Source organism: Vigna angularis, chromosome 4 (genome assembly GCF_016808095.1).
Source record: "Vigna angularis cultivar LongXiaoDou No.4 chromosome 4, ASM1680809v1, whole genome shotgun sequence".
NCBI lineage: Eukaryota > Viridiplantae > Streptophyta > Magnoliopsida > Fabales > Fabaceae > Vigna > Vigna angularis.
The window spans coordinates 13,625,722-13,637,934 of record NC_068973.1 but is presented as its reverse complement, the minus strand read 5'-3'; the positions used below and the strand labels follow the sequence as shown (position 1 = coordinate 13,637,934).

General features: G+C 36.8%; 1 protein-coding gene across 2 annotated transcripts in view; it reads left to right on the top strand.

The window, feature by feature from the left end:
• The first annotated feature begins 2,548 nt into the window (after positions 1-2,548).
• Positions 2,549-12,213, top strand: part of LOC108331382 (callose synthase 10) — a 66,538-nt gene continuing 56,873 nt past the window's right edge. The window contains exons 1-6 of one of the 2 annotated variants that reach the window (XM_052876912.1): positions 2,549-3,061; positions 4,170-4,267; positions 4,402-4,565; positions 5,213-5,336; positions 5,660-5,770; positions 5,975-6,100. In XM_052876912.1, the coding sequence (XP_052732872.1) occupies positions 2,854-3,061; positions 4,170-4,267; positions 4,402-4,565; positions 5,213-5,336; positions 5,660-5,770; positions 5,975-6,100 (831 nt within the window). In that variant the 5' untranslated portion in view covers positions 2,549-2,853. The remainder of the gene's footprint in view (positions 3,062-4,169; positions 4,268-4,401; positions 4,566-5,212; positions 5,337-5,659; positions 5,771-5,974; positions 6,101-12,213) is intronic. The other variant, XM_017566029.2, reaches the window with a different exon arrangement.

The following is a 12,213-nucleotide window of genomic DNA, read 5'->3' as shown; positions in this document are numbered from 1 at the left end:
CACTTTTGGTTTGTCAGAGAAGGGAAAAGGTCTTAATCTGGATGTTATGTTTGATGGGTTTGAAGGGAAAAGGATATGAAGTCCTTTGCCATAGATCAGGTCCATTGAGAGGGAAAATGATTGGAATGTATGTTTCTTCATAGGTGGAGGTTCTGAACCAGTGCGGGATGAAGTCTTTTGGATTCATGTTCAAAAACCTCATTGCTGTGAGTGCATGAGAGCAAGGAATTCCTGATACACTCCACTTTCTACAGCTACAGTCTGTTTTCTCTAAATCAACGACATACTTTTCATCTATTTTGGATGTATGGCAGATCTCAAATATTTGCATCCCTGACCAACTGCAAAATCATAAACAATGAATGTTAAATGGAAACAGTATAAACAACAATAGTAAAGGAAATCACAAGTTGTCATACTTTGGTAGCCAATATTTTGTGTACTGTAACTCTTTTTGTAGCCTCTTTTGAATTTTGGGGCAAATGAGACCTTGAAATCTACTTATCTTCTCTCTATTGGATGCCCACCTCTTCATCAAGTATATACGAATCTCTTCCAACATTGTTATGATTGGTTTCCCCCTTGCATCTAAGATCACACTATTAAATCCTTCTGAAATGTTATTAACAAGTGTGTCACAAACAGGTCTTCCTGTAAATCTGGATCTAGACCAAAATCTGGAAAAAAAGATTAAGTTAAACATTTGGAAAAGAACAGAGATGTACAAAACATGAAACAACAATTACAATGCATCTACTATCATTATGTAATGACCTTCACATGCATCTACTATCATTATTTAATGACCTTCACATGCATTGTAAAGATGCCACGTTTTTAACAGCTATTAAACAATTAGGCATACAAAGTTAATCACACCAAAACTTCTGGATTCACCTACAACATTCCATTTTGTCTCAATGCTTAAATAAATACGCAAGGACCACACAATAAACAACAACCACACATTCAACAATACGAAAGTGAAAACAGTACGCACTTAAGGTACACAAAACAGTACGCACTCATGGGGAACCAAAAACATACAAACAATAAGCATAAGAAAACGACAGGCACTAAAGAAAGGGACCACTACAAACACAACAAAGGGGACCACGACAGGAACACAACATGACACACTAAGGGGATAAGAATCCAACATATTACCATGGGGGACCGAAACTACATAAAAGAAATCATAAAAACTGCACCTTTCACCTTTCCGCCTCCAAAGGGATACCGCTATCGCTATCGCTCACCCGCCGCAATAGCTGACACACCGCAAGATACTTCACAACGCCTTTTCGCTCAACAAATCTCGTTCCACAACCACGACAATCCTTCACTCAGTATCAACCTTTGCTCGCAAATCCTTCCACACTATCAACCACAACAATGAATGAAAAATCCCCAATTTCTAACTTACTATTCGTAATGTTTTTTAACGTACGAAAAAAAACCCTAATTAGTTTATTTCCCCAATTTAAAAAATGTAACCCCATTTCAAATTCCCAATTCAGCCTGCCACGTCAAGTCACTTAAGCCACCTCATTGCCACGATTGCACAAATCACATACACAGTCAGAAAAACGTTATCAATTATAACGGCGTTAAGTTGGTAGGATTCAATTGATACAAATTTCAAAACATAGGTATCAAATGCCTACATTTTTAAAACCGGGTACTAAACAACAAATTACCTCCGAACATGGGGACTAAGTAGGTAATTAAGCCTTATTTTTATTATAGTACAATATTTCATAAAAACTACTAATGATTTTTTTTCATTATTTAGACTTTATTTAAATAATATATGATTTTTTTTAAATAAATATAATTACAAGAGTAAAAGGATAAGACTTTTTATCTCTTATTTTTAGGTACAAATAAAATAAATAGTATAGTTATTTAAAATAGAGATGTCACATAATATACACAATTATGATAAACAAAAACATATTTTCAAACATAAACATTTCAAATGTCAAACAAAATATTTATTTTCATTAAATATATTATTTCTTTTAATATTTATATCCAACTAAACAAATGGATAAAAATTATCTCCACCCTTTATTTTATTTTTATTTTCGTCAATTAAAACAATATTTGTTCTCACTTATAATTCACTTCTATTTATTTATTTCTTCCTCTCTCATTTCATTTCTTTTCCAAATGGACCCTAAATAGTAAATTTCAAAGGTTGATCAGAAGACTTCAATCAAATATTTAAATATGGATGCATACTAACAACTCATTAAGAAAAAGTTAGTTTATTTTATTATTAAAAATAACAAATTTTCATTCAATTCTTTGAACAAACCTTTTTGGCAAATTATTATTTCTCTTAAATTAACCACTATCAAATATGCTATTAAATTAATTGAAAAGAAAAAACTATTGAAATTTAAATGCAGGATTAATATATTTATTAAGAAATCCGTTATGGTGAGCAGAAGGAAAAGAATCAGTCGTTTTTGGACAGAAGAGACCCCCAAAAGAAAAAGGGCAGTAGTATAAAAAAATTCCGCGTTTGAGTATGTACTTGTTCAATCCATTGTCAAAATTTCAAAACACGGAAAACGACAAGCAAAGGGCGAGAGCAAAAAAGTAAAAGAAAAAGGAACGGAAAAGCCAACTACGCACTTGTTACGTTGCCATTGCCCTCGATCCGCGTCTGTTCTCAAGCGAACCTTACTAATTAAGTTCTCGTTGCAACAAAACGTTGAGCAATATAGTTTCTAAACCCTCGTTTGTTTTCGGAAACGCGCTTGCAGACAGCACACAGCACACAGCGACAGTGATATTCGAGTCCGTAGAGAGCAGGCGACGCAAGCGAGCGAAGCCGCCGCCATGGTTAGGGCTCGCGAGAACTGGGAGAAGCTGGTTCGAGCCTCACTGAAGAGGGAGCAGCTAAGGAATGCAGGCCAAGGACACGCCAGAGTCCCCAGCGGAATCGCCGGCGCGGTTCCTCCGTCCCTCGCGCAAACCACTAACATTGATTTGATCTTGCAGGCCGCCGATGAAATTCAATCGGAGGATCCTAACGTTGCTAGGATCTGTAAGTGTTTCAACTTGCTCAATTGGAATCTGTTTGCGTGTTTCAAGTTTCGATGCTGCGTGCGTTAACGTTGTCTGTGAACATGAGATCTGCTCGTGCGTTATAGTGTTTCTTGAAGTTAGTTTTAGGTGTAAGGGGAGTGAGTGAGTCTCTTCTAGAAGTTAAGCTTGTTTATTTAATTTATTTATTTTTAATTTGCGGAACTGGTAGTATTAAGGAATGAGTGAAACTTGTTTCTAGCGGGAATTTGAGTTTAGTGGTGGCTGAAGTGAAATGTTTGGTGAAGGTAGGGTCATTTTGAGACGAGGGTATGTAAATGGAGGTCGTGATAGTCATGTTTAGTGCGGAGGTGAACATGGTATGATATTGTGTATGAGATTAATTAAGTGGATATGAAAATGGAAGGGGGGATTTTACGAGCTAAAAGGATGGAAGGAGGACTGAGTGCCTGATACGCATGTTGTCACTCTAGTGGGAATTTTCTTTACTAGAAGTGGGATAGTTGAAGCTGACAAAGTAAGGTGACTTGATCTTAGTTTCGCTACATTTGAGCTTTTTTGATTGGTTAGTGGATATTTAACGTCAATTACGAACTAGATTGACAATCATGGATTAGGCTAAGCTCACTTGAATAATACAAGGGCTAGGGGTTTGTTGGTCTAATTTATAACCACATTGCAATATTTTAAATCTTTTATGTATGTTCTTTGTGAGGTTGGTTTTGTAGTTTTGAATTATGCCTAATTTCACATTCTAATATGCTATCAAAGTCTATATTAGATCCGTTAAAAGGGTCACCGACCATATTATCCATGTACCGAACTCAATAGTGCTGGATATGAAAGGGTGTATTGGGAAAACTCGAGTTCCATATTGGTTAGCGATGTAGCTTGAAAAGAGATATCAATGGAGACAGTCCTCAACTTATATCACAGGGTTGTTAGGTCTCACATTTTACAAGTTCATGTGTCTGTCACGTGAAATACGAAGAAAGATATCATAATTTGTTGCATGATACATATCATATTAATATTGGGTCAGCTTGAATCAGCTGATAGTGTTCCTTTTGTGATATGCATCATTATGACCTCTTACTTTTGATCTTCAGTGTGCGAGCAGGCATATAGTATGGCTCAAAATCTGGATCCCGACAGTCATGGTAGGGGAGTTTTACAATTCAAGACTGGTTTAACGTCTGTAATCAAGGTACTGGTCATGATCTGTGTATTTTTAGTGATACATTACCTTTTTCTTCAATTGATGTTTTCTTTTTATTTGTCTGACTTTAAAGAGACTATCAGCTCACTTAATTATTATTTTCGTTTTGCTATCTTCTTTAGCAAAAACTTGCTAAGAAGGATGGAGTTCGGATTGATCGCAATCGTGACATGGAAAACCTTTGGAAGTTTTATCTTCACTATAAGCAACATCATAGAGTGGATGACATTCAACGAGAAGAACAGAGATTGCAAGAATCTGGAACTTTTAGCTCCTCATTGGGAGAGTATGTCCAGCCCATAATTTTTTTTTTTAAAATTTAACTTATAAATATGTTGTTTATTTCTTCAGTAAAATAGAAGGAGGTTATTTCCTGTTTATGCTGTGTTGATAAAGCTCGATGCTTATTTGCAATTATGGCCTTAAATTATTTTTCTCAATGGATAAAATTACCAACTTGTTTTTGTTCTGTAGAGTTGTTTGTATATATTAATCAGAATTCAAGGCTTGGTTTATTCATTTTGGCTCAAGGCTTGGTTTATTTTTCTTTTCCCAGATAGGTGATTAAAAGGCAATAGAAGGTTTCTGTGGTTAAGAAGTCATTGTGTTGAAGGTGGTGAAAAATAATATAATGTGTTAATATGCAAAATAATAAACTAATAGTAATGTTGAACATCTAAGACAGCAGATAGACTATTAGTTTTCTTTCCTTAAGTCTTATATGTCTGTAATTATACTTATACATAATTTGTGCTGTAGTAAAACTGTTATTGGTTGGCTGCTCTCCTCTCCTAACTAAAATTCTTAAACTATGAAGAAAGCCTTTCTTATTTACCTTTTAGATTTTGTTGATTAAAAACCTATATGTATTTATCTATATTGTGTTATTTTTTGAGTGGTATAATATTTGTGTGAACTGTTTTAATACTGTAGGTTGAAGCTTAGATCATCAGAAATGAGAAAGATCATTGCTACGCTACGGGCTTTAGTGGAGGTCCTGGAGGCACTTAGTAAGGATGCTGATCCCAGCGGAGTTGGAGGACTCGTAGTGGAGGAGGTACTCCTTTTGTGTTAAGATGTCTATCATAAAGCAAATTAACTTTACTGATTATGCATTGAATGCTTCAATTATTTTAAACCATTCATTTTATTTTGATGATTAATTTGGTTGCTTTCAAATTTATAAGCCACTAGTTTTTGTTCTTTTTGTATTGCGAATTGACATCCAATAAAGGAATATAAAAATCTTTTGACTGCCTGTTGTCGTTTGTTTCTTTTAAAATTCTATTTGAACATGACAAATCTTCTTAAAGAACTTATTTTTTACTAACTGATTATGATTTGTAATTAGCTCATCGTATTTGTCTCATGTTTTCTTAGTTGAGAAAATTAAAGAAGTCAAGTGTGACATTATCTGGAGAGCTTACACCATACAATATTATTCCTCTGGAAGCACCATCATTAACCAATCCTATCAGAATTTTCCCTGAAGTAAGTTGAATGCTTTATAAGACTTCTGTGTCCTCTCTCTCTTTCATTCAAGTTTCTTGTACTTGACCCATTCACTGTATTGACAATAACTAGGAGTTGCTGACATTGACACATCCATTTATGCTGCGTGATTTCTGTAATACCCTTGAATTCATGTACTCTTTCTGGTAGTTTCTAAAGCTGAGGTTTGGTTCTCAATATCAGGTTAAAGCTGCAATATCTGCAATTAGGTATACTGATCAGTTACCTAGACTTCCTGCTGGATTTAAAGTATCTGGACAAAGGGATGCAGACTTGTTCGATCTTCTAGAATTTGTGTTTGGTTTTCAGGTTTGTAATGATTGGTGGGAACTTTTAATTCTATATATCATTGCTGTGTATCATGGCCAATTGCATCGTAACTAACAGATCTCTTTCAAGGTTCCTGCTGGATTGGTCATCTATTTTTTTTTTTAAAGTTTTATTACTGATACAAAATGGTGGTTCCCATTCCCAATATTTTAAATCAACAATTAGCAAAAGATGAATATTTGCTACTACTAATAACAAAGAAGGGGATTTTGTTACACTAAACATATGACTTCTACCTGTTCCATTTCCAAATAGCCCTCTTACTGACATTGTTCAACTGTATTGGGAGTTACATGTCTCTTCTCGCACTTAAGCTTTGTTTACCAGCTAAGATTAATTTGCATGGTCTACTGGCTGCTTTACACTTGGTGCATGTTTGATAAAGCTTTTTCCATCAATATCAGCTGTTTGATTGAAAATAAGCCATTTTTAAAGTAAGCTAGAGTTTTTGAGGCACAAATTTGAAATTTTGTAAAAAGCTTACTTTTTCCTGATTTTTTTTTTCTTGAAAAGAAAATTGTTTTCTTGAATCTGAAAATTTATTGCTTATAATTATTATCAATAGTTTCTCCTGTCATGAGCTTCACACATACTATTTTTCATGTAAAAGCTGGTTTTTTGCATGAAGGAGAGATAGAGACTCCATATCTGTGCCAACATGTGTAGAAGGACGGAGATGACAAGGACCATGAGAATCACATCTGGTGTCAATCACTTGTCTTGAACTTCGGTCCTGTAAACAAATAGAAGTTAGGATGAATGAAATAAACAATCAAGAAAACGAGTTAGTAGACTAATGGATAATAAGTTTAAAGGACACATAGGAACAAAGAACATTATCAATGTATAGAAAAGGAAAAAGGTTAACCGTCCCAACACCATGATGTAACACATAGCACCTGTCAATCTTGTGGACTAGTTTGCCATAATGGTCACACTTGTGATGTTGTTTCCCTAGCTTGCGAGAGCGGTGACGATCATCATGTTGAAATGCCAAACCAGAGGAATCATCGACAGAAAACCCTATACTTGAAGTTGAGAGAAAATGAAAAGTCTTATATTTTGATTAAGCAAGTCTGGTACAACTTACTACTGTATTTATAGAAGACAATAGTTCTGAAAGATAAAAGGCCGAGAAGCCCCTAACAAATAAAGACATTATACTTCAACACCCCTCAAGCTGGAGCATATAGATCATATGCACCAAGCTTGGAACATATAAATTGATTTCTACGCCCCCTTAGAGATTTGGTTAGAATGTCTGCAAGTTGTTCATTAGAGTTGACAAACTCAGTAACAAGATCCTTTGACAATAACTTCTCTCTGATAAAATGACAATCAATCTCTATGTGTTTTGTTCTTTCATGAAACACTGGATTTGAGGCAATGTGAAGGGCGGCTTGATTGTCACAGTTCAACTTCATCTGCTCATTTTCACAAAATTTCAACTCTTGAAGGAGTTGTCTAATCCAAACAAGTTCACATATAGTTAGAGCCATAGATTGATACTCAACTTCAGCACTAGATCGAACAACAACACTTTGTTTCTTACTTTTCCAAGATACAAGGTTCCCTCCAAGTAAAACACAATATCCTGTGGCAGATCTTCTGTCAATTGGACAACCAGCCCAATCTGCATCACAATATCCCTCAACTCGAGTGCTTCCCTTGTCCTCATACAACAATCCCTGTCCTGGGTTCCCTTTTACATATCTGAGAATGCGAATCACTGCATTCCAATGATCAACATGTGGATTTTGCATAAATTGACTCACAACTCCTATCGGATAAGAAAGATCAGGTCTTATTATGGTAAGATAGATGAGTTTTCCAACAAGCCATCTATATCTCTCTGGGTTTGAGAAAAGTTCACCTTGGTCTTTCAATAACTTTTGATTTGAGTCCATAGGACTATCAATGGGCTTGCAATTTGTCAGGCCTGTTTCCTCCAAAATATCAAGAGCATATTTTCTTTGTGAAATGATGACACCTTCCTTTGATTGTGCCACTTCAATACCAAGGAAATATTTTAGCTGACCCAGATCTTTGGTTTGAAAGTGGTTGAACAAATGATTCTTTTTATTGAGCAATTCTAGTGACGTCATTTCCTGTAATGACAATATCATCAACATAGACCATAAGATAAACACATTTATCAGGAGAAGAGTGACTATAAATTACTGAATGATTCGCCTCACATCGTTTCAATCCAAAATTCTGCACAACCCGACTAAATTTACCGAACCAAGCTTGAGGTGATTGCTTCAAGCCATAGAGGGACCGGTGTAATTTACAAACTAACCCAGACTCCCCCTAAGCAACAAACCCAGGAGGTTGCTCCATGTATATCTCTTCTAGATCACCATGAAGAAAGGCATTTTTAATGTCCAACTGGTAAAGGGGCCAATGACGAATGGCAGCCATAGCAAGCAAAATACGAACAATACTGGTTTTAGCCACAGGAGAAAATGTATCACAATAGTCGAGGCCATAGACTTGAGTATATCCCTTAGCTACTAGACGAGCTTTGAGACGATTGATTGCACCAGTAGGACCAACCTTAATAGCATAGACCCATCTACAACCAACATGCTTCTTACCAAGAGGAAGAGGAACAAGGTCCCAAGTGCCATTGTGTTCAAGTGCCTGCATTTCATCAACCATGGCTTGTTGCCATCCAGGATGACCAAGTGCCTCATGAACATTATTAGGAACCTTAATGGAAGATAAGGAAGAAACAAAGCAGAAATATGGAGGAGACAAACGATGATAACTCAAAAAATTATAAACAGGATAAGGATTACGAGTAGAGCGAATACCTTTCTGAAGGGCAATAGGCCAATTATTATCTGAGTCAAGAGAGGGTGAAGAGGATGAAGGATCCATGGTTTGGGAATTTGATGAAGGAGGATTTGAGTCTCGAGGATCTTCAGTGTTCTGAGTTTGAGATTGTGTTCGACGTTGATATGTCAGAAGAGGAGGAACAATGTCATTTGCATTTTGAGTTTGAGGTAAAGAAGCAGGAGTAACCAAGGGATCACATGATGGTAGAGGAAACATTTGTTGAACAAATGAACGGTCCTCCATGGAGGACAAGAAAAAAGGTGTATCTTCAAAGAATGTGACATCAACAGACATATAATACCTCTTGGTTGAGGGAGAATAACATTTATACCCTTTCTGAAGGCGAGAGTATCCCAAAAAGACACACTTAATAGCTTTTTGCAGAGAGTTTATCAAGACCTGGAGAAACATTATGAACAAAACAAGTACACCCAAATATATGAAGAGAGACATGGAAAGAGGGTCATTTGGAAAAATGACAGAGTGAGGGACTTTATTCTCAAGAGAGGAAGAAGGCATCCTATTGATCAGAAAACAGGCAGTAAGGACTGCATCACCCCAATGATGAACAAGAACGTTAGTATTCAACATCAGGGAGCGTGCAGTTTCAATGAGATGTCTATTCTTTCTCTCTACAATGCCATTTTGTTGTGGAGTGTGGGGACATGTTGACTGGTGTAAAATTCCTTGGGAAGATAAGAATGAAGAAAATGCTGCAGAAAAGTATTCCTTAGCATTATCACTTTTGAGGATTTTAATTGTCTTCCCAAATTGGTTCTTAATTTCATTAAAAAAAGACATAAATATTGCCAAAAGTTCAGATCTCTCTTTCATTAAATAAACCCAAGTACATCGAGAAAATTCATCAATGAAGGTTACAAAATAATTAAAACCAAAAGAAGTAACACGACTTGGTCCCCAAATATCAGAGTGAATAGTTGAAAAGGCAAAATTACATCGCGTCTCAGACTTTTTAGGATAGGAAGATCTAACATGTTTTCCTAACTGGCAAGACTCACAATCTAAGACTTGAATGTGTTTGAGACTTGGAACCATCATCTTCAACTTAGATAAGCTTGGGTAGCCCAACCGATCATGCAAAAGTTTTGGGGATGAAGTTGCAAAATAGGAAACTGAGGAGTTAGGTTTTAAGAAATAAAGTCCTCATGACTCATGTCTTTCTCTAATTAGACGACCCGTACCATGTTCCTGTATAAGAAAGGAATTAGCAGAAAAGGTTAAAGAACAATTTAAGGAACGAGTCAATCAACTCAAAGAGATTAAATTGTAAGGACAATGAGGAATATACAAAACAAAATTCAATTTTAGTGAAGGAGATAGGGAAACGTTGCCAATCCCCTAAGATGCAACTTTGGATCCATTGGCAATAGTAATGAAATAAGGAGTTTTCACAGAGGACATGGAAGAAAAAGAAGGGATGTTACCAGAGATATGATCTGAGGCACCTGAGTCAAGAATTCATGGACTATGACCTTTCACAGATTGAGAGATGCATGCAGTTGACACATTTGACATTGAGGAGGATTGGCCAAGAGTAGAAGAATTTTCAGACTTGTACCTCAAACTCTTGGCACTCTTCATCAAAAATTCTAGATTCTGAATTATCAGATTTAGATACATGAGCAACTTTGTCTGGAAAGCCATGCAAGGAATAACATTTATCTTGGGCATGGCCCATTCTCTTACAATATGAGCATTGAGGACGTCCATTTCGACCACCACATCCTCCTCGATTGCTCCTACCTCCTCCTCTTCCTCGCGGTGTCACCATTGCTGATGTTTCAATAGCATTACTTAAATTCTCGTCTTTTACCAATGTAGGTACCCGAAGGAGTCGAGTAACTAAGCCATCCATCGATGGGATTTGATCACCAGCTAAAACTTGATCACGTACATGATCAAAATCAAAGTGTAAACTTTTCAAAATGAGGACCCTGTAAAACTTGTCAAGCTTTTTGTTGAGATTTTCTGATGAATCAGCTACAAAGAAGTTCTTTAACTCTTCTACCGCAGCCCGAGCTTTTGCTACATGGGAAACCATATCATGGTTGACTTGTTTGAGAGAAGTTGCTCTTTGGGTTGCATCGAAAATATGTTGTACATCATTAGCAAAAATATCTTGGGCCCTTTTCCAAAAAGAGGAGCATGTCTTATACGGTCTCAAGATATCTAGAACCTCTTGCTCAACCGATTGCCACAAAACAACACATAACTGAAAGTCTAATTTTTGCCACTGGGATTTTTCTTCATTTGGGACTATAGAAAAATCTTGTTCAAGGTGATTATGGTGTCCTTGACCAAGAAACCACAATTCCACAGCAGAGGACCATGATAAATAATTTTTCCAATTCAGTTTTGCAGATGTAATGGTAGGGGTAGCAGATAAAGAGGAATTACTTCCAGTAGAAGAAGCCATTTTAAAACTGTGAGAAGAAATGGAACTTAGTGTTTCAAAAACGTGAGGGAGAAAACCCTAGGTTAGAGCCCAAGCCAACGAAACAGAGAACCAGGAACCAAAACACACTCAAGAAGCCTCGGCGAGACGATCTACAGTGATGCGGTGAAACTCCGGCACCGGGAAGGCGGCGCGTGCAGAACACGCGGTCGAGACTGGCCGGAAAGAAGCGGCGCGTGGCGGCTGGTGCGGAGGACGGGACCGCCAGGGTTGGGTTGCGCTTCTCAAGGCGCACCTAACCCTTGACTTCGCCGGGGAAAGCGATGTATAGCGGCGACAGACAACAGAGCGAACAATGGAAATGATAGAGAGACAATGCCACCGACGATAGACGAAGAAGACACAATGGTCTGGCTCTTGATACCAACTTGAAGTTGAGAGAAAATGAAAAGTCTTATATTTTGATTAAGCAAGTCTGATACAACTTACTACTGTATTTATAGAAGATAGTAGTTCTGAAAGATAAAAGGGCGGGAAGCCCCTAACAAAGCCCTAACATAAATACTAATAATAAAATAAAGACATTATACTTCAACAAAGGTTAACCGTCCCAACACCATGATGTAACGCATAGCACTTGTCAATCTTGTGGACTAGTTTGCCACAATGGTCACACTTGTGACGTTTTCCTAGCTTGCGAGAGCGGTGACGATCATCATGTTGAAATGCCAAACTAGAGGAATCATCGACAGAAACAAATGTATCATTGATAGGTTTACTTGGCACATATAAAAGGGTGGAACAAATAGAAGTAAAATAAAACTAGGTATAA